The following is a 23259-nucleotide window of genomic DNA, read 5'->3' as shown; positions in this document are numbered from 1 at the left end:
TGTGAGGTTTTTAAGCCAAATGATTGAGGTGTATACTAGAAGTAATTATCTTTTAGGAGAGGATCAATAAAGTTCATCTAGTCCCAACTTAACACGTAAGTCCTATTTTACGGTCTCACAAATCCCACACATCCCTCTTACTGTTTCTATTCACCTAGTTTATGCCTTTATTAACAATAATTCAGGCATAACGTGGTAAATTTTCTTAATTATTTTTCTGTCTCTAATCTCTCCATTCCTGAAATTTGTCCTGTATTCTGATTCCAGATTTATTTTTCAAATGTCACTTTCCACTTAGAAACTTGTTCCCCCTCCTACACTGTTGGTGGGAATGTCAGCTGGTGCAGCCACTGTGGAAAACAGTATGGAGATTCCGCAGAAAACTAAAAATAGAATTACCATATCATCCAGCAATCCCACTCCTGGGTATATATCCAGACAAAACCATAATTCAAAAAGATACATGCACCCCTATGTTCATAACAGCACTATTCACAATAGCCAGGACATGGAACCAACCTAAATGTCCATTGACAGATGAATGGATAAAGATGTGGTTCATATATACAATGGAATATTACTCAGCCATAAAAAAGAATGAAATAATGCCATTTGCAGCAACATGGATGGAACTGGAGATTATCATACTAAGTGAAGTAAGTCAGAAAGAGAAAGACAAATACCATATGATCTCACTTATATGTGGAATTTAAATGATACAAATGAACCTACCTATTAACCAGAAGCAGAATCGGAGACATAGAGAACAGACTGGTGGTTGCCAAGGAGGAGGGAGGAGGGAGAGGGTTGGAGTGGGAGTTTGGGGTTAGCAGATGCAAACTGGTATATACAGAATGGGTAAACAGCAAGGTCCTACTGAATAGAACAGGGAACTATATTCATTATTCTGTGTTAAACCATAATGGAAAAGAATATGAAAAAGAGTGTACATATATGTATAATTGAGTCACTTTGCTGTACAGCAGTAATTAACACAACATTGTAATTGAACTATGCTTCAATAAAAAATAAATTAAAAAAAAAAGACTTAGAACCCAGTTGTGACCAACTGACCAAACAATATTGTTTCATGGTAGAAAAAAAAAGTTTTAATCAAAAAAAAAAAAAGGGGGCGTCTCTGGTGGCGCAGTGGTTAAGAATCTGCCTGCCAATGCAGGGGACACAGATTCAAGCCCTAGTATGGGAAGATCCCACATACCACGGAGCAGCTAAGCCCGGGCACCACAACTACTGAGCCTGCACTGTAGAGCTCACGTGCCTCAACTACTGAAGCCCGCACACCTAGAGCCCATGCTCCACAACAAGAGAAGCCACCACAATGAGAAGCCCGTGCACTGCAATGAAGAGTAGCCCCTGCTCGCTGCAACTAGAGAAAGCCCGCGTGCAGTAACAACTCAACCAAAAATAAAATAAATAAATAAATTTATTAAAAAAAGAAAACAAAGAAAGGAAGGAACTTGTACCCTGTGTAATCAAGTTGAGACTTCCTGATCCTTTTTTTCTTCTTTTTTTAATAGATCTTTATTGGTGTATAATTGCTTCACAATACTGTGTTAGTTTCTGTTGCACAACAAAGTGAATCAGCCATAAGCATACGCATGTCCCCATATCCCCTCCCTCTTGAGCCTCCCTCCCTTCCTCCCTACCCCACCCCTCTAGGTCATCACAAAGCACCAAGCCAATCACCCTGTGCTATGCTGCTGCTTCCCACCAGCCCACTATTTTACATTCGGCAGCGTATATACGTCGGTGCTACTCTCACTTCACCTCAGCTTCGCCCTCCCACCCCATGTCCTCAAGTCCATTTTCTATGTCTACTTCTTTATTCCTGCCCTGCAACTAGGTTCATCAATACCTTTTTATTTTTTTAAGATTCCATATATATGCATTAACATACGGTATTTGTTTTTCTCTTTCTGACTTACTTCACTCTGTATGACAGACTCTAGGTCCATCCACCTCACTACAAATAACTCAATTTCGTTTCTTTTTATGGCTGAGTAATATTCCATTGTATATATGTGCCACATCTTCTTTATCCATTCATTTGTCAGTGGACATTTAGGTTGGTTCCATGTCCTGGCTATTGTAAATAGTGCTGCAATGAACATTGTGGTGCATGTCTCCTTTTGAATTATGATTTTCTCAGGGTACATGCCCAGTAGTGGGATTGCTGGGTCATATGGTAGTTCTATTTTTTAGTTTTTTAAGGAACCTCCATGCTGTTTTCCATAGTGGTTGTATCAATATACTTTCCCACCAGCAGTGCAGGAGGGTTCCATTTTCACCACACCCTTTCCAGCATTTATTGTTTCTAGATTTTTTGATAATAGCCATTCTGACTGGTGTGAGGTGATACCTCATTGTAATTTTGATTTACATTTCTCTAATGATTAATGATGTTCAGCATCTTTTCATGTGCCTCTTGGCCATCTGTATGTCTTCCTTGGTGAAATGTCTATTTACGTCTTCTGCCCATTTTTTAACTGGATTGTTTGTTTTTTTTGATATTGAGCTCCATGAGCTGTTTGTATATTTTAGAGGTTAATCCTTTGTCTGTTGTTTCATTTGCAAATATTTTCTCCCATTCTGAGGGTTGTCTTTTTGTCTTGTTTATGGTTTCCTTTGTTGTGCAAATGCTTTTAAGTTTCATTAAGTCCTATTTGTTTATTTTTGTTTTTATTTCCATTACTCTAGGAGGTGGGTCAAAAAAGATCTTGCTGTGGTTTATGTCCAAGAGTGTTTTTCCTATATTTTCCTCTAAGAGTTTTATAGTGTGTGGTCTTACATTTAAGTCTTTAATTCATTTGGATTTTATTTTTATGTATGGTGTTAGGTAATGTTCTAATTTCATTCTTTTACCTGTAGCTGTCCAGTTTTCCCAGCATCACTTATTGAAGAGGCTGTCTTTTCTCCATTGTATGTTCTTGCCTCCTTGATTGTAAATTAGGTGCCCATATGTGCGTGTGTTTATCTCTGGGAATTCTATCCTGTACCATTGATCTATATTTCTGTTTTTGTGCTAGTACCATACTGTCTTGATTACTGTAGCTTTGTGGTATAGTTTGAAGTCGGGGCGCCTGATTCCTCCAACTCCGTTTTTCTTTCTCAGGGTTGCTTTGGCTATTCGGGCAGACTTCCTAATCTTAACTAGCCAAATTTAAAGCTCCAAGTATCTTCCCCATAATCATTCCCACTTAAGTTGGTCTGTACACTGCTGCCAAATTGGCTCTGCCTGCTGTTTGCTTTGGGGCCTCTTTTTCTTTCTATGTCCTTTACCTACTGGATACCCCCATTCTCACTATTGAAATCTTTCCATCCTTGAGGATCCCTGTATTAAATCTTACTCCTGTGTGAAGCCAGGCTACTTCAGCTAGAAAAGAACTCTCCCCCCACTGACTATCTATACAACAGTTCTGTTCTAATACTCATTAGTTACTTATTTCTTATCTGGTGGTATTCTCTTATATTCTTACAGTTCTTTGATCATTAGATCTTAGATCTAATCTAGATCATGGAGATCATTGGAACTTTCCCCATCAGATTTTAGATTTCTTAGATCTTCATCTTCCCTTGAGACAGAGACTGTTGTATATTACTTTTTATCCCTTTCCAGTACTTTTAGTTTAATTCAAGAGGCATTTATTGAAAGCTGTCCTATAAGCAGCTAGTTGACCGGTTGTTAATTGAAATCATTTATTGAAATTTCTTTTGGGGGGGGTGTGGTGGGATGAACTGGGAGATTGGGATTGACATTATACACTAATATGTATAAAATAGGTAACTCATAAGAACCTGCTGTATAAAAATATTAATTTAATTTTTAAAAAAGCAATTTCTTTTATAACTGACTTCTTAATATGTAATGTTCTCACTTTATTGCTAGCTTTACTACTGACTCATGTAACCTTGGGGACGTTCTGATTAACTGCACCCTCCCTGTATTATGGTTTATTCATGCTAGAAAATGAGCACACAAAGTCTACCTGTGATATAGAAGTGGAACTAATTCATGTTGTAAAGATCATTGAGATCTTTGAAGCTTATCCATATATCTCTGTCAGTTTGCCAAACTGTGAGTTCTTTCTTTTTAGAAAGGTTTCTGACAAGTCATGAAGAAGGAAGGAATAGTTCAAATAAAATAGGGTCTAATTTAAGAGTGTCACACTATGTTGTTTAACAATGGAGTTGATAGTTATACATGTTAATGGTGAAAGAATTCACCCACCAGTTCAGTTAATAGTTCATTTCAACAACAAATATTTATTGAGTTGCTTGAGCTCCTGCCGTTGTATTTCCATTCTGATCAGCAAGGAGGAGGAAAGGGAGAAGATAGCACCTTCCCCCTTCCTGTCTGGAAGAGGACTTCCAGGAAGTAAATTGTAATATATGTTGGGAAAGAAACATTAGATGCTGAGTTAGAAAATAAAGGTGGTAAGGGAGGCTACTTCAGATCAGGTGGACTGGTAACCTTCTCCCAGAGGGTGACTTTTCAGCTGAGACCTGAAGGGTGAGAAGTAGTTACCATATAAAGAACAAGAGGGGAGAGTATTCTGGGTACAGTGAACAATTGCAAAGGCCCAGGATAGGAGAGAGTGTGATGAGGAAGTGGAAATGATAGAAGGCCTGTGACTGAGTATGAGCAAAGAGGAGAGTGGTACAAGATGAGCGAGGAGAAGTAGTCAGGGGCCAGACGGGGCTGAACCTTGGAGACTGATTTGAAGTGTGGATTTTATTCTGTATATTATGAACACCTTGAATTTTTTTTTTTTTTTGCGGTACACGGGCCTCTCACTGTTGTGGCGTCTCCTGTTGTGGAGCACAGGCTCTGGACGCGCAGGCTCAGCAGCCATGGCTCACGGGCCCAACCGCTCCGCGTCATGTGGGATCTTCCCGGACCGGGGCACGAACCCGTGTCCCCTGCATCGGTAGGCGGACTCTCAACCACTGCGCCACCAGGGAAGCCCCACCTTGAATTTTTTTAAAAGGAGTTTAGTTTTAAAAACTTTATTCTTGTTGCCTTATGGAGAATAGAGAGGAGATTAAGCATGGAGTCTGTTAGGTTTTTCATATTCTAAGAAATGATGATGGCTTGAATTAGGATGGTAGAAGAGGGGATGAAGAGAAGTGGGTGTGTTTGAGATATATTGGTATTAGACTGTACAGGATTTGATAATGGATTGAATGTGGCAAGGTGAGAGAAAGGAGGCATCTGCTGTTCAGTGGATCAGTTCAAGGGATCATAAGCAGCCTGTGAGAGATTTGAGTGGAACTCAGGAAGAAGTCTGGTCTGAAGAGCGTGATTGGGAGTTATTAACACGAAAGAAGTGGTTAATCTGTGGTCGTGAATGGTTTGCACAAAGGTACATGAAAAACAAGTACATGGTCACAACTGGAACTCTGGCATCAACAACATTTAAGGATCAAGGGGAGGGAGCTGGGTGATCCAAAGGAGGGATTTGAGAAAGAGCATTCATTGTAAGATGTAGGCTCCAGGACACCACAGGAGGAAAGTTGAAGTAGGGAATGGTCAGTAATATTGAACCAGAGATGACCTAAGATAACAACTAAGAAGGTACGATTGGATTGGTTAGCAGGGACTGTTGGTCACTGAAGGGCAAGTGGTTTCAGGAAAAATCAGATCACAGTGAGTTGAAGGATGAATGAGAGGTGAGGAGAAGGGCATGAGAGTAAAACTCTGTGGAGAAGCTTGGCTGAGGAAAGCAGCTAGAGGGGAACCCAGAGTCTTGGGGAAGGGAGATTTTTAAATTTTTATTTTATCTGTTTTTAATAAAATAGAAGACTCTGGACATGATAATAGGCCAAGGAAGAGGGTGAAGCTAGTGGAGTATAGGGATAACCAGTAGAGCAAAGTTTAGAGAAGGCAGGAGTAGAGACTTACAAATAACATACATTTCATTATTTTTTAACTGGATGGACATATACACATGGTAGGAAAATTGGAAGGAAATGATGAAAAATAAGTTTTTTTCCCCCTTCTGTCTTCTAGCCACGCAGTTCCTCTTCTTAGAGGATTGCTAATTTCCACTGCCGTCAATAAGTGTATAAATGTATGACTGAGATTATGTTTGTACTTAATTCTCAGAGTTTGGAAAGAAATCTAGCTATAGATTATGTGGGTTTATTGGTGGGAGGAATGAGAGAAAGAGAGATGGAGAACAGATAGGGGTACAGAGAAGAGTGAGAAAGGTGTGGTATGGAATTGTCTCAGAAAAGAAGGCCATTGAAGAGGATGACGGAGGGCGTGTCTATGGGGTGATGCCCATGGGTGAAGAATTTTCAGCAGCCCCTCTCTACATGGTTTTGTGACCTTTTCAGGAGAACTTAACTACATTATATATAATATCTGTGTCAACTTAGAAAATGGCTTTCTCAAAAATTCATCACTTGTGTAAAGTAAGTACATGTTTGGGGTCCAAGTGCCAGAACTCTGCTTTCAGCTCTTAATTGCTTTCAGTCATAAGCATGTTGCGTGGTGCTTTGGGGTTATTCAGACCAGTGGTATAAATCAAAACAAAGGGAAGCTTGTTGGTTAAGAGAGAGCACTCTCTGTCTGAAAGCAGAAAGGAAGAGGAGACTGGAAACCAACTAGAATGTCTCGGAGGTGGCACTACTGTTCCTAAAGCCTTTAACAACCTAAAAAGAAATTTTCTTTTCAACCATCTCTTTTTAGCTAGTACTAGGCTAAACCGCTGAGTGTGGCTTTGTTTTATGTTAAGTCACAAAATTGAAAGATTACAAATGAGACATATTATTGATTGTGAGTTTCTTAAAAAAGATATTTGGTCATTTCTTATTTGATATGGGGCCTATTTTAAATGTATTCATAAACAGCTGCAAATGCTCTTTGTGGAAAACATGATAAAACTAAGCAGTGAGCCAAAGGTTCAGGTTTAGCTTTCTGACAAAACTGCCAACTCATTCTCTTTAGTTATTACAAGAAAAGTGGGTACTGTGTCACAGCTATAACAATGATATATCACCCTTTTATCAACAAACTCTTATACAGAGTTTTTCATAAAGCAAATACAGTGCTTTCTTTCAAATATTCAATCTTAGCTTGATTTTGTTCTTCAAGGCAATTCATTTAGTTGATGCTGGACTGAAGTGTATTAATAATCAATTTTGTTCATTCAGTTACTTCTGTAATTCAGTGTGTTGACATTTTTAATCATTAAGCTTATAGTTGGGCGTGTATTGCGAGCCTACTGTATGTCAGTTGCTTTAAGGTTTGGGGCCTACAAAAATAAGATACCTTCTTTCAAGGAGCTCATAGTGTAGTGAGGAAAAAATTGAGCATACAGTCTTCTGGGAGCATCCAAGTAGGGGAGTCAGTAAATACGGATTAAGGAGCAAAATCACAATGAAAAATTTTAAGATTTCCTAAACCATTTTCTCCGTGTTTCCACTGTATTTCTCTATAGTGATTAACAGAAAAATTCTCACGAAAGAGATGAGGACCTATACTTTTCTTAGGAGACAGTAAAGAAAGGACAGAGCATATTCATAGCCAGCCTAGAGAACACCAGATGAGAAAGGCACTTGGTAACAGTGCCAAAGGAAGAGAAGCAAGCCAGCTGAATCCCTAGTGCTGGAGGGATGAAAGAAAAGGTACTTGAGGAACTAGCCAAGGGTCAAAAAATAGGTCCTAGGGTTCGGTCTCAAGCAGACAACTTCTGGGTTCTCTGATAATCTGGTTTCTCAGCCAACAGCATGTTAGAAAAGGGAGAGGCACACTGGCAACAAAGGTTGATAGCCTCACAGTGAGGGAGAAAAGAAAGTTAGAAGTGGACTTAAGTCTCCAAAAAAATTAGCAATTTGAGATCATTTAGTGTAGGGAGAAAGAACTCTTTAAAAGCTTATAATCCTGGAGCATATCGCCATAGTCACCATAATACAGTAATTGCTAGTCACAATTATGCTCCTGAGTCATCAACTTCTTTTTATTCTATTCTATCTAAGGACATTTTCCCCCTTCCCATTGCAGTCTGTTGGACCTTTCTCATTACCATGTCTTAACTTTAAGGAGAAAACATCTTATTACTATCAATGTTTCTAAAATAAAATGGGTATGGGGTGGGAGGATTGGGTACAAGTTTCCCCTGCTATCAGAAAGTAGAGCGTTCCTATGAAACCTTTTGGAAAGCCGGTATAAAGTGAAGTAATTACCTTAGGACACATCTTACTAACAGCTGCACAAAATAAGTCAGGATAAAGCGCAGACGGTCACAGACACGGTTCAAGGCTATAGAGGCTTGATGCTGAGATGCTGAGTGTAGTTCCCTGGGAAGGAGCTTGGTGGTGTCCCTCTCTCTGCTCAGGGTGCCCACTGCCTCTATAACACTTCTCTGCAAAACAAATGCCTTTTTTCATTTTTTTAGTTAGAGAAAACAGGTACTAATGTAGGTCTTTCATAAAAGCAAAGTGGCATAAAGTCAACTTTCAAAAAGCAGGGGATACAGGTATTAAACGTTTTCTGGTTTTTTGCCACTGTTGTCAAACCCATTTCTAGAGGATGTTTTCAACTTCAATGTAACTGATGGGCTTAACTGATATAGCCCTGCTTGTATGCTCACATTTCTTACTGAAACCCATGAGAGGCCTATGCAGATCTTTGTAAATTGGGTTAAGAAAGCCTTCAGTTTTCAGATGCTCTAACCGTCTTCTGTTTCTCATGTGGCTCCATTTTCTCCCTACTGCAGATTGCAGGGATGTAACTTGACTACAGATTGATTCATTCATTTAACAGATGTTTATTGAATGCCTGGCATTTGCAAGGTATTGAAATATAGGTGGACTTAATTTTTTGGAATAAGGATTTATTTTGATCTGTAGTCCACTTATTATTTTTAGCAGCTCAGAACAAGTAACAGATTGATTGATTCCTGAATTTCATTGGCAAACCAAAATCATCCACTACATGTCAGTTCTCCCTCAAAAGATAACCTTATCTTGAAGTCCTGGAGTTGACTGTGACAACTGATTCGGAAAACAGTAAGTCTTATGTCTAAACCATAATATAATTTGAATGTCTCTTGCCTAGTAGAATGATATTACTAACATGGTTATATGTCTTAGATATGCAGAATTCTAGAATCATTCTAGAATTATATATGTTTATAAATATGTTTATAATAAATATTCTATCCTGACCATCACTCACCCCCATTTTAAGTTACACCCTGTTCCTGGTCATATAAGATTACATATCCTGGTGCCACTGATTACTTCATTGATCTGAAGAGCTATCTTGCCTCCAGTTTTTCTTTTGGCAGCTTTTAGAAACTTTTACTTCTAAAGGCTTTAAGTATTTTAAGTTTAAAATAACTGAAGGATTTAGGATCATCTTAAGCCACCAAAAGCAAGTTTATGTTTGATTGTTAGAGGAGACAGAAATGAGGACACAAAAGAATCTAAAAAAGAGAGGATATGTGTATGTGTATAACAGATTCACTTTGCTGTACACCTGAAACTAACACAACATTGTAAGTCAACTATACTCCAATAAAAATTAAAAGAAAAAATGAGGACACGGATTTTGAACCTCTTCTTGAATTTCTGTTTTTAAAATTTGAATTTACCTTTTACTGCTCTGTGAAAGTGCTGTTTCAGGGGATCTTCTTGGCTGTTTGATTTGAAGCTAAGTCTGGAAGAGCAGATTATCCAGAAGTATTCTTAAGTCTGCCAGCATGATTATGTCTGTTTGGTTTATTTCTTAACCTTCTGTGAAGTGTTTGTAGGTTTTCAGGTGATGGTGTCTTTTGATTTACTCTACTTCCTAAATTTTACCAGTCAACATTGAAAGAAAATGCTTTCTGATTTGTTGTGGAAGGATTTATTTGGTTCTAGAAGTATAGTACGTATTTTAGTACCCAGATAATCTATTATGTAAAATGCCTCTGCTCGAGATGTTTCCCCCCATTTTTGGTTAAGAGAATAGGAAATCCACAAACTTTATAATGCCATTTCCTCTGCATTATCCATTTTTGAAGACCTATAATTGTTTTTTTTTTCTTTTTTAATCATTATTTTAGTCAAAAGGACATAATTTTCTATGTTTAAAAAAAGATTTGAAATATAATAGCTATGATGACTTTATTAATATCCTGGAATATAAATTCCTGATAGCAACCACTCTGGTGAATATTTTAATATGTCTATACCTAAATGCCATCTGAGTATCCAGACAGACCCTTTAAGAACTAAACAGTTGGCTTGAACCTTCAGTTTCATGTTATGGAGAAGCCAAAAACCCTCCCTAAGATTTCTGCAAATTCCTAGTGTTCTGTGGCCTCTGAGTTACTGCCATCTGGATGGGATTTCTTCCCCTTGCCTTCTCTGTCCCTCTCCAGAGGGGAAAAAACAAACAATTGTTTCCCTAGTCTTATGCAGAGCATCTTTGCCTTCCTTTGATGCTGCAAGGCCTTACCTTCCACCATAAGTGCCTTTTCCATGTATTTTCCTGGACAAAAAGCATTTCTTTCCTAAGAGGAGCTCCACTGTTGATGTTAAAATGATGAAATGTGTGCCTTGTTAGGTTTAATTTGATAATAATAACCCTTACAGTAACTTATTTTCTCCATTTACCAAACTTCCAAAAATTTCAGTAATTCACACTAAACTCAGTCTCCATTCTTTAAAGAAGTTATAAGAAAACCCTATGCTGAAAAAGGTTTTGCAGTGTTAGAATTGATTATACTATATAACATTGTGTAGCTCTTTTGCCAGGTGGTTCAGAGAAGATAGTGCTCTCTTAAAAGGATACAGAATTTCAGATAGAGTTCAAGTATGGAGTTGATCTTTCTCTTAGAGAACTAAACCAAGACTATTTTGTGAATGTGTGCAAGAAGTCCACCCTTTTGAGGTTTGCATTTAGTAATTTTGAGCTATTTTCTATCCGATTTTCTTTGACTAAACTACATATGACGCCACTAAATTATTTTTGACTGCCAAATAATAATTTGCCATGGTTTTCACATTCTAAGCCAATCATGATCTTTTACAGAAACAAGTTTGAAAAAAATGGGTTATGGGAAAAAGGGATAAAACTAGAGATGTATAACTAGTAGCCTATGCTGGTTTTAGGATTTTTATATATCTACTATCTTTTTTGATACTCACTGTCACTGGGAAATTATGCAAATGTTGGAATTCCTGTCTAGAAGTAGAATTCTGAAAATATGATGTTGATACTATTATACTTATTCAGTTACTTGTTGCATTTTCTTTTTTTTTTTTTTTTTTTTTTTTTTTGCGGTACGTGGGCCTCTCACTGCTGTGGTCTCTCCCATTGTGGAGCACAGGCTCCGGATGCGCAGGCCCAGCGGCCATGGCTCACGGGCCCAGCTGCTCCGCGGCATGTGGGATCCTCCCGGACCAGGGCATGAACCCGTGTCCCCTGCATCGGCAGGCGGACTCTCAACCAGTGCGCCACCAGGGAAGCCCCTGTTGCATTTTCTTTAAGAGTTTTGTGTCATTGTTTTCTTCTGTAGTGCAAAAATACTGTGATTTAGGGTATAGACCAGAGGTAAGCAAACTATAGCCAGTGGGCCAAATCCAGCCAGTTCTATAAGCTAAGAATGGTTTTTCCATTTTTAAAGGGTTAAAAACAATAACAACAACAAAGATAATAGATGACCAAAGGCTTACATACTACCCAGCTTTTTACAAAAAAAGTTTAGATCTTGAGTTTTAAAGTGGATGAGCAATTGTTAGAAAGTCACTGATGGAAAAAATTGATGGTTATATAATTGTATATTCTGAATACTGTGTAATTCATTACTAAGTGAGTTACATTAAAAAGATGGCATAGATTGATAATATGTTGGCATGGAAAGATAAATGAGTAGGCTACTAAATGCATATCAACAGTCTATCTCCCAGTGAAGGATGGTAAAAGATTACAAGGAGCTTTTATTTGATTGCCCATATTTATCTACTGCCTGAATTTTTTTTGAATGAACATATGACTTTATTTATAATGAAAAACAAAGGTGCACACATGCATATGTGTGTGTTGTGTTTGTGTATTTTAAAGAAAAAGAGAGAAACCGAATGGAAATTTCAGTGTCACTTGTGGCTGGTTTTCATCAGATGATAAATAGGTTTGTTTAAGGAATGTAACTTGCTATGTACCACTTTTAAACTCTTGTCATCTTTGAACTTTAAACATTTTTCCCTTCAAAACTTTTACCAGATAACCAAACATCTGAAGATGTCAACATTGAGGCTTAATCTCACTTGTATTTTTTTTTTTTAACCATTTCTTTAGTTGAAATCTAATTACACTGCTTTAGAGCAGCTAGGTAGTAATATAAAAGCAACATGGCCTTTTAAGAAATTGTCAGGAACTGTGCCCCACATAGTTTGCATTGCAGAGATGGCTAGTTCTGCATACACTGTCTCCAGAAAATGTTTTCACCTCCAGGCACATGTTCAGAGATTAAGGATTGAAGAGTTGCAATAATGATAATACGATAAGTAGTCGGCCAAAAGAACAGTAGGACTTCATAGATCTTTTAAAATTTTCCCTTTTATCCCCATACCTTGCTCCAAATTCCCCTACTCTCCTCCCCGAAAGGCAAACATTTTAATGTATTTATAATACAGAAAAAATTTAATTTATGTAAATTGCATTGTGGTGTCTCTCTCCTTTTGCTTCCTGCTTTATTCACTCAGCACTCTACTTCTAGTGCTGTGTTGTTCCACGGTATGTATCCACATTTTACCTATTACTCTCGAGGGAGTAGGCCCTCAGCTTACTACCACAAATAGCAATGCAGGAAACAATCTCACACCTGTCTCTTTATGGGCTGATGTGAGAATTTCTTTGAGATAGATATACCTGGGAGCGGAATTGCTGGATCAAAGGGTACGTGTGTACTTAATCTGACAACATAGTTTCCATGGTTCTTTTGAACGGCTACACTAGTCTGCATTCCCATCATGGGCTTTTTATTTGGGTAAATTTTTGTAAGAGTTTCTATACGGCCAGTAGTTAGTGAAAGAAAGGATTACCTTAGGTAAGAATAATTGTTAGAACTCCTGAATTATTGTTAGGTGGCAATCCCAGATGAGATATAGAGCCATGCTTTTTATAAAAGCATGTTCTTTTTGAGAGCTAGAGCTGTTGACAATGTGGAAGCATAGGAACTGATCTGAATCCTGTATCTTCTAAGTCTTCGTCCCATGACCAGGTACCGTGAAATGGTGTTTGTATTTTATAATGCTACATCCTTATCTATTTAACTTTTAAATTATATTTAGCACATAAGTAATGCTCACTGTTTACAAAATACTATTATATATGCTTTATAAGCATTAACTCATTTAAGCCACATAAAATAGGTACTATTATTGTTCCCATATTATAAATGAGGAAACTGAGGCACAGAGAGATTGTTTTAATGTTACCAATTGGTGAATGTGGATAACTAATGAAAAGTCTTTGAAAATAAATGGGTTATGTAGTATATGTTATTTCATAGTCCATTACAAATACAAAGGTGCTATTTAACTTTTCTGACTTTAACTTTTGAATACCAATATGTGTAACTCATTGAAATGCCAAATGGGAAAAGGAAGCATATTTATTAACATGTTTAATATTATACGTCCAATAATTTGAAAATAAAATCCACAGATAGTAAAACTTATTTAAACACCATAAAATATTATCTTTAACATTTTCTTTTAAATCCTGCTTTCCTAACTTCTTAAAGCGTAGGTATGAAAGCATGATTTAATGTTTTCCTCGTGATTGGGGTCATATTTTAATAATTGTCATTGCACTTTGATGAGGATGTAGATGTAAAATATGAAACAGAAGGCTTGTAGTAATGACTAGACCTGGCTTTCGTGAAAAACTGCCTAATATTCTTTTTCTTTTGGATTATTTGCCTAATTTTAGAAAAGATAAAGTACAGAATATACAATCACAGTTGTATAATGTGGCTGCTGTAAAATTAATCATCAGCTCACAGATGATTCCTTGCCTAGAAAACCTTCTTCAGTGTTGCTGTGGTAGTTTTAGCTCCTAGTGATTTGAAGACCCTGATGAATCAGATACTTATTAGCAGTCACCCATTCTCTTGCTATTTACTGTTTGTTGAGGAAGTATAGAGAAACAGCATCCCTTTCCACTGCAATAGTTCAGACTGGATTACTGGAATATAAATTCATTATCTTTGCAAACAAGACAGCAGACTAATTTTTTCTTCAAACCTTCTTTAATATTTGGCCTGAAACCAAATGCCAAGCACAAGCAACATCTAAAATTATGTCTCCAGGGCTTCCCTGGTGGAGCAGTGGTTAAGAATCCGCCTGCCAATGCAGGAGACATGGGTTCGAGCCCTGGTCTGGGAAGATCCCACATGCCACAGAGCAACTAAGCCCGTGCGCCACAGCTACTGAGCCTGCGCTCTAGAGCCCGACTGCCACAACTACTGAGCCCGCGTGTTGCAACTACTGAAGCCCGTGTGCCTAGAGCCCGTGCTCCGCAACATGAGAAGCCACCGTGATGAGAAGACCGCGCACTGCAATGAAGAGTAGCCCGATTGCCGCAACTAGAGAAAGCCCGTGCACAGCAACAAAGACCCAATGCAGCCAAAAATAAGTAAATTTTTAAAAATAATCATAAAATAAAATTACGTCTCGGGACTTCCCTAGCGGTCAGTGGCTAAGACTCTGTACTCCCAATGCAGGGTGCCCGGTTTCAATCCTTGGTCAGGAAGTTAGATCCCACATGCCGCAACTAAGAGTTCACATGCCGCAAGCTCCCAAGTGCCTCAACTAAGAGACCTGGTGTAGCCAAATAAATAAATATTGAAAAATAAATAAAATTACGTCTCTAAATGTATAGGATAGAAAGCCCTGTCCTTGCATGGTAGATTTACTTTCTTATAAATCGTTTGCAACACAAAATTGTCTGCTTAAAACTTGTAACTTATGAACGCTTCTGGATAGGGACAAACTATGCTATATAGTAAGGGGTTCAGCTCTGCTGATCACCAGTAGATGGTCATTTTCAACTCAGACATTATTGTTATTTATAGCATGTTTGTTTATACATGTATAGTTTTGAGGTATCTTATAAATATTAATATAAATATTATAAATATTACAAACCCCATTTTGTCTCTTTTTTAAAAAAATTATTTATTTATTTTTGATTTCTTTGGCTGTGTTGGGTCTTCATTGCTGTGCCCGGGCTTTCTCTAGTTGCAGCAAGCTGGGACTACTCTTTGTTGCGGTGCATGGGCTTCTCATTGCAGTGGCTTCTCTTGTTGCGGAGCACAGGCTCTAGGCACGCGGGCTTCAGTAGTTGTGGCTTGCAGGCTGTAGAGCGCTAGTTGTGGCTCGCAGGCTCTAGAGCACAGTCTCAGTAGTTGTGGCTCATGGGCTTAGTTGCTCTGCAGCATGTGGGATCTTCCGGAGCAGGGCTCGAACCTGTGTCCCCTGCATTGGCAGGCGAATTCTCAACCACTGTGCCACCAGGGAAGCCCCCCATTTTATCTCTGAAAGCAGTACTAGTGATAGGTGGATGAACACTAAAATAGAAATAGTGTAAAAAATTGAAAGTGAGGAAATTATACATATTAAATATATGTCTGGACAATAAGAATGATTACGAAGGACAGTCCCAGGATGTGTGAAAAAAGATGTGCCTGTGCAGTTGAGAGTCAGCCAAAGGTGAAGAAATATGCATGTCTGAAATGGTTTCAGCAGAGGATCATCACTAAAATGGGATGCCTATTTAGTCAAAGGTTTGAAATTCAGTTTAAAGTTGTAGTTCAAGAACTTAAAGGCTGAGCGTGGTGAGTGAAAGTGGTGCTGTGGAAACTTATCAAAAGCCACAGATGCACCATGGGTTCAAGGCCTTTTCTAATCTGCAGGTGAAACTCTGGTGTGGATTCCTTAGCTGCCAGAGGTTGCCTCCCTTCTGTTGGTGGAGATTGTGGCAGGGAAGGGTTGCCTGCCTCAGTAAATGTTCATTGTAAACAAAACAGGACACTTATTTTTTTTTAATGCCAAAAATATACCAGCTCGGAGGAAATGCAGACCCCATAAACCTAAATTTCACTCATGGTTTTGGACTTTTAGACTAACGGATTTCTTTTAGACTAACGGCTTTAACAGCCTTTTGGAATTTGTCCTGCTTGTAAGTAGAGCTGCCTCCATGTAGTTTATATTCTGAAAACCCTACTGGTCATTAAATTGAATGATACAAAAAAAAGAGGGATCAAATATTTGCTAGGACCAAATAGCCCCTCAGGGTGAACTTTACAGTTGCTGGTAGAGTAACTGTTCGGAATGCAGTGTACTGTGGCTCACCCATGAAGCTGGCCTTGGTGTTGGTGTGTGGGCTCTGCCTTTGTAAGATCTGCTTCTCATTATCCAGGTTGGATTTCGGGGGTGACACCCCCTGCCACCCTTTTTTCAGCTTTTAGCACTGAAGCCATTGTATAGTCTTTTTTTTGTGGTTCAATATCTGATTTTAAAATTATTGTGTATTTTTTGTAAATTTTATCTTTGATGTAGCCAGATACATTAAAAATTAGTGAGTCTCTGTCTTTGTTGAAAATCTATTATTTAATATAGGAAACATGGTCCATGTATTTTATGTTTTAAATTATACAGTTTATCTTTTGTCTGGATGAAGGTTGACACTGTCTACAAGAGGGGCTGCTGGAGTTGGTGATTGGCACTGTTCCCACTTCTGCATTCAGATCAGCAGCCAACAGGTATTTTAAATTAATCCCCAGAGTATTATTTGTACAATAAAAATTTTAAATATATTTTTCCAATTTAAATGTTTGTCACATCATTATATGTACTGTATTTCTAGGCTCTGCACTCTTGTCAAAGTGAAGTGTCCTGAATTGTTTTAGCCTTTTCTATAAGTCTGTTTTGGCCAGAGTATCCCGTTTTAAGGAAGTAGCAAGATTTTTTTAAGGCACAGGGCCTGTATTTAGGCCCTCACTGTTGGCCATTTTAGTTTCCATGGCTAGGCTAACTAAGTCATCAGCATGTTGTATTCTGCCAGCAATGTTTATATCAATGACATGTTTTGTTTGTTCTTTTTAAGTCTCATTCTTATTAAAATAAGTCACTTAGCTGGTTTACTTTATTTTTTCCTAAATGTGCAAGAATTACAAAGGCTGGCTTCTTGTTAAATAACGCATGCTTGGTTGACTGTTTTATTAAAAAAAGCCGTGAAGTTGTTCCTAAAAAGAGTGAATAAAGATCCAGCATAGCAAGTAGATGATACTCAAGGAGTTACTAAGAATAAGTGTGTACAAACTAGGAAATGCACTGAATATGTGTTGCTTGTGCTTGCCAAAGTTTAGTTTCTACTACATTTAGAACTCTGACTCTGCAAGCTTTCAGTTTGTTCATGAATCCCAGAGGTAGAAAGAAAATGATTAAGGGCACAAAACTAACATCACTCATCAGAGGGCAGGAAGTAAATGTGACTTCTTAGGTTGCAAGCAGATTGTATTAGCAGTCAACAGTAGGGTTTACAGTGTGCCCAAGTTTGTGTAAGGTACAATAATAATAATGATAATGATAAAACTGTACTATTTGGTGGTGGTAGAAATAATAACTAATATTTACATAGTATTTACTGTATTCTAAGGTATTGTTCTAAGAGCTTTACATGTATTAACTCATGTAATTTCCCCAGTGACCATCTGAGGTAGGTGCTACTGTTATCCTCTCATAACTCACTTAATCCCCATAGTAATCCCATAAAGTAGACCATGTTATTAAGCCCATTTTACAAATGAAGAAACAAGGTTAAGTAACTTATTCAAGGTCATGCAACTAGTAGTAGAGCTGGAGTTCAGAATCCATGTTCTTAACCACTCTGGTAAGCTCAATAATGGCCTCCTCCCAACCTCACTGGGTGGGGATGGGCAAATCTTTACTGGTTTGATGCACTTTTGTTCCATTGCCCTTTCAGTGGTTAATTTGGGAATGGCAGTTTGGACAATAAGATAGCACATGGGGAAGAATTTAATTGCACACAGTAGACTGATCTTGGATGTGAAAATGAATTTTTGACAACTGGAATTAAAATTAAAGTGCCTAAACAAATACTTTTGAGCTTTAACTTCATGCTGCACTGGCTAGTACAGATTGCTATATTGACAAACATGTTTCAAGAAAATAACTGTTTATATAAAATAGAATTTTAAAAATTTATAAAAATTTTCTGAATTCAAATATAGGAAAATTTTTATGTCAACATAAAATTATAAACTTTTCTGGGAAGGGATGTTGTTTATTATGTGTTTTTCCTTATACATTTTTTTTTCATTTATGAAGTATAAAAACAGCAGCCCTATGCCAATAACCACAGAAGTTTTTGAAATTTTACTTATCCACGGAAATCCATGAAAGCCTGGATGTTGCAAATCTTGGTGTATACTCACTAAACTCCATTCTTACCATCTTGCTTCCTGATCACTTACAGCCTGGCTTTGGGCCTAATCTCTTGATTGAACTGGTTTCTAGAAGGTTACTGTTGATTTTATGGTCTCTGTATACCACCTTTTTTTTTTTTTTTTTTTTTTCCGGTATGTGGGCCTCTCACTGTTGTGGCCTCTCCTGTTGCAGAGCACAGGCTCCAGACGCTCAGGCTCAGGGGCCATGGCTCACGGGCCCAGCCGCTCCGCTGCATGTGGGATCTTCCCGGACCGGGGCACGAACCCATGTCCCCTGCATCGGCAGGCGGACTCTCAACCACTGCGCCACCAGGGAAGCCCTATACCACCTTTTTTAAACCAAAGATCTTTTTTGACTTTTCTGTAATGTTTAATTCTGTTGCCCATTCTGTCTCTGAAATTCTCTTCCCTAGTAGTTGCTGACAGTGTGTCTCTGTGCTACCTCAGTGACCATTTTCAATCTCCTTTAGTGCTTTTATTTTGGTCTTTTCTATTTCTTGGTGGTGACTCTTGTAAAAAAAAAAAAAAAACACACATCATGTTTATAATGCCTGTAAATAGTAGGCATGAGAATGAATTAGCCATAAATAGCAGCTGCATGTTGCTAAGTAGACACTATTTAGTAGAGACTGTCTTTTGATATAAAGCTAGGTTTATAATTAATATTGAACAGTTTTTTTGATTGCAACAATTGGGTTTTTTAAAGTACACATATATATTTAATGCATTATATTCCTTTGTATATACCATTATTAAACTATTTCTTTATGGATATCTTTTTTTTTATAAACAAACATTGATTATATGAAACTTGGTTTATTTTTTATTTTATTTTATTTTATTTTTATTTTTGGCTGTGCTAGGTCTTCGTTTCTGTGTGAGGGCTTTCTCTAGTTGTGGCAAGTGGGGGCCCACTCTTCATCGCGGTGCGCAGGCCTCTTCACTATCGTGGCCTCTCTTGTTGTGGAGCACAGGCTCCTAGATGCACAGGCTCAGTAGTTGTGGCTCACGGGCCCAGCCGCTCCGCGGCATGTGGGATCTTCCCAGACCAGGGCTCGAACCCGTGTCCCCTGCATTAGCAGGTAGGTTCTCAACCACTGCGCCACCAGGGAAGCCCATTTATGGATATCTTGAGTCCAGTTGTGTACATATGCTTTAAAAAAAGAAAATACTGTATGGGCATCCTTATGCCTACATCTTGGCATACTCTGTGAGTATCTCCATCATATAAATTCCTAATGGTAGAATTGTTAAATTATGGTGTATATGCATTGAAAACTTTGGTAGGCATTGCCAAATAGCCTTTCTAAAAGCTTGTATCAATTTACACTTTTATCAACAGTATAAGTACCACTTTCTCCGTACCCCTCCAACAATGAGTATAATAAAACTTAATGTTTGCTGATCTAATGGATGAAAAATATTTTCTTTACATTTTTATTTATTTTAATTACAAGTGAGGTTGAGCATCTTTTATATCAGTAGTTTTCAACTGGGGGCAACTTTGCCCCCCCAGGGGACATTTGATACTGTCTGGAAACATTTGGGAGCTGTTAAAACTGAGAGAGGGTCTGGGAAGAGGGTTCTACTGGCATGCTGCTAAACATCTTACAATGCACACAACGAAGTATTATTTTCCAGACTCAAATATCAGTAGTGCCAGAGTTGAGAAACCCTGTTTTATATTATTCCATTTCATCTTCTTTGTTGGTTTATATCTGTAATTTCTGAGTTATTTTATTGTTTGCTTTAGAGTTTATAGTATACATTTTTAATTTATCACAGTTCACCTTTGAGTGATATTTTACTATTTCATGTATGGTACAAACACCTTGCTATAGTATATTTCCATTTTTCTCCTTCTGGCTTTTGTGCTATTGTTTTAATATGTTTTACTTCTGCATATGTTATAGACCCCACAATATATTATTATTATTTTACTTTAAACAGTAGATTATCTTTAAATTTTTTAAACAGCTTTAATGAATTATAATTTACATTAGATTGCACATATTTCAAATATATAATTTGATAAGTTTTGACATATGTTTATACTTGTGAAACCATTGTCACAATCAAAATAATGAACATATTTATCATCCCCCAAACTTTCCTCCTGCCCCTTGGTCATCCCTCCCCAACCCCAGGCAACCACTGATATGCTTTCTGTCACTATAGATAAGTTTACATTTTCTAGAATTTTATATAAATGGAATCATAAACTATGTGCTTTTTTTGTCTGACCCTTTCATCCAGTATATTATTTCTAGATTTATCCATGTGGTGTGTGTATCATTAGGAAAACATTCTTTTTTTTTTTTTTTTTTTGTAATTGGACTTCTGTTATTAATGAGCACTTGATGTGTTCTTTGTTTTAGGTCATGACCATCCAAAGAGTGATAATCACATGAGAGCACTCATTGCTCCAGATGTCATTTGACCATCAAAAAAAAAAATCTGTTTAAAAGAAAATATCCATTTGACCAGAACCTTTCTTTATTGAATGGCTTGATGGATTTCCTTTACTCTGATTCAAACCAAAGCTGTCCTGCTCAACCAAAACAAGAAAGGATCTTGCATGAGTCAATCCCAGAATGCCACTTCTACATCACCGATGGGTGAAGAAAACCTCATGAATATCAATCACAGAGACTCAGAGAGCATCACTGGTGAGTCCAGTTTAATAAATGAAGTGCTGTTGCTTACAGGATAAAATGCATATAAGACCCACCATGATGGAACTCAGCCTCTCTTTCCAGCCTGGTCTCCTCAGAGACCACTGAATTAATCTCTCCATCCCCAGGTCTCCTATCGCATTATCGAAATCTGCCTTGGGTGCTGTTCCTTGTCTGCATCTGACTCCCTGTACCGTGTAAGCCCTGGTTAGTAGGAACTGCATCATACTCATCTCCCTTATCTTGTCTTCCTATTCCTATCTTCCTGTCTCCACAAGAACAGGGTTGCTTGTGTTTCTGTGCCCTGCAGTCACCTAACAACAGTATTTGGCACATAAGAGGCTCTCAGGACATATAGGGTATGCAAAAACAGGTACAGCCCCGTAAGTCCTTATCTGCAAGACTAAATTTTAAAAACTCTGTACACCCAAAATTTTTTCTAAACTTTGGTTCTAAAACTCACTGGTCCACAAAACCTGACCTGTCCAGTTGTTTCTAGACATCTCACTTAGTTGGAATACTTGTTTGCTGAAATTGTATTGATGTGTTTAAATATGGGATGCTGCTACAAAACCAGTTGGAGGTGTTATATAACATACAGTAAATGCACAGTACTACTTTTCTAAAACTCCATAAAATTCTGCAACCCATCTAAACCTAAAGTTTTTCCCATTTTTTGTTCAGCTTTATTGAGATACCTGCATTAAGATACTATAAAATTCACCCATTTTAAGTGTACAGTTTGGTTCAGTATGGCCTGTGGGCCATAGTTTGCTGATGTCTGCACAACAGCATCAACACTTGATAATGTCAGTGTTTTGTTTTGTTTTTTTTTTGCGGTATGCGGGCCTCTCACTGTTGTGGCCTCTCCCCTTGCGGAACACAGGCTCCAGACGCGCAGGCCCAGCGGCCATGGCTCCCGGGCCCAGCCTCTCCAAGGCACGTGGTATCCTCCCGGATGGGGGCACGAACCCGTGTCCCCTGCACCGGCAGGCAGACTCTCAACCACTGCGCCACCAGGGAAGCCCAATGTCAGTGTTTTTGATTTTAACCATTCTAGTAGGTGTGTACTGGTACCTCTGTGTGGTTTCACTTTCTTTTTCCCTGATGACTAATGATGTTCAGTGTCTTTTCATGTGCTTATTGGCTATTTCTAGATATTTTGAGTTGTCTATTTAAATCATTTGCCCATTTTTATATCTGTCTTACTACTGAATTGTAGTAAATATTCTTTTTATATTCTGTGTAAATCCTTTGTTAGGTATAAAGGGGTACAAATATTTTCTCCCAGACCATGGCTCGCCTTTTCATCTTCTTAATGGTGTCTTTTGAAGAGCAAAAGTTTAAAATTTTGGTGGAGCCCAGTTTATCAATTTTTGCTTTTATAGTTCATATTTTTTGTGTCATTTCTAAGAAATCTTTGCATACTTCAAGATCACAGAGACATTCTCCTTTGTTTTCTTTGAAGAGTTTTATAATTTTTGCTTTTACATTTAGGTCAACAGTCCATTTTATAATTAATTTTGAATATATAATGAAGTTAGGGTCCAGATTTCTTTTTCCCAGTTGAATGCTTAATTGTTCCTGCACCATTTGTTGAAAATATTATCTTTTACACTATTGAATTACCTTGGTAATTTCATTGAAAATCATTTGATTATGTATGTGTGGATCTATTCCTGGGCTCTCCATTCTGTTTCTTTAATCCCTAAGTCTATCTTTACATAAATACCACAGTGTTTTGATTACGGTAACTCTGTAGTAAATCTTGAAATCAGGTAGTATAATTTCTCGAAGTTTGCTCTTCTTTTTAAAAAATTATTTTGGCCATTCTAGACCTTTCACATTTCTATATAAATTTTAAAACCAGCTTGTCAATTTCTGCCAACAAAGATTAATGGAATTTTGAATGGAATTATATAGACTTTGTAGAGAATTGACATCTTAAGACTATGGAGTCTTCTAATCCGTGAACATGATATATCTCTCCATTTATTTAGGTCTTCTTTAATTTCTCTTAATAGTATTTGTAGTTTTTATTACACAGGTCTTCCACATATTTTATTAAATATAATCCTAAATTTTTAATTTTT

At 37.7% G+C, this 23259-nt stretch overlaps 1 protein-coding gene across 1 annotated transcript in view; it reads left to right on the top strand.

The window, feature by feature from the left end:
- TRAK2 (trafficking kinesin protein 2) overlaps positions 1 to 23259 on the top strand; it is a 61540-nt gene that overhangs the window by 4406 nt on the left and 33875 nt on the right. The window contains exon 2 of the mRNA XM_007469215.1: positions 20870 to 21160. Within this exon, the coding sequence (XP_007469277.1) occupies positions 21070 to 21160 (91 nt within the window). The 5' untranslated portion in view covers positions 20870 to 21069. The remainder of the gene's footprint in view (positions 1 to 20869; positions 21161 to 23259) is intronic.

Source organism: Lipotes vexillifer, unplaced genomic scaffold (genome assembly GCF_000442215.2).
Source record: "Lipotes vexillifer unplaced genomic scaffold, Lipotes_vexillifer_v1.1 scaffold648, whole genome shotgun sequence".
NCBI classification, from domain to species: Eukaryota; Metazoa; Chordata; class Mammalia; order Artiodactyla; family Lipotidae; genus Lipotes; species Lipotes vexillifer.
This window is presented reverse-complemented; position numbering and strand designations above follow the sequence as displayed.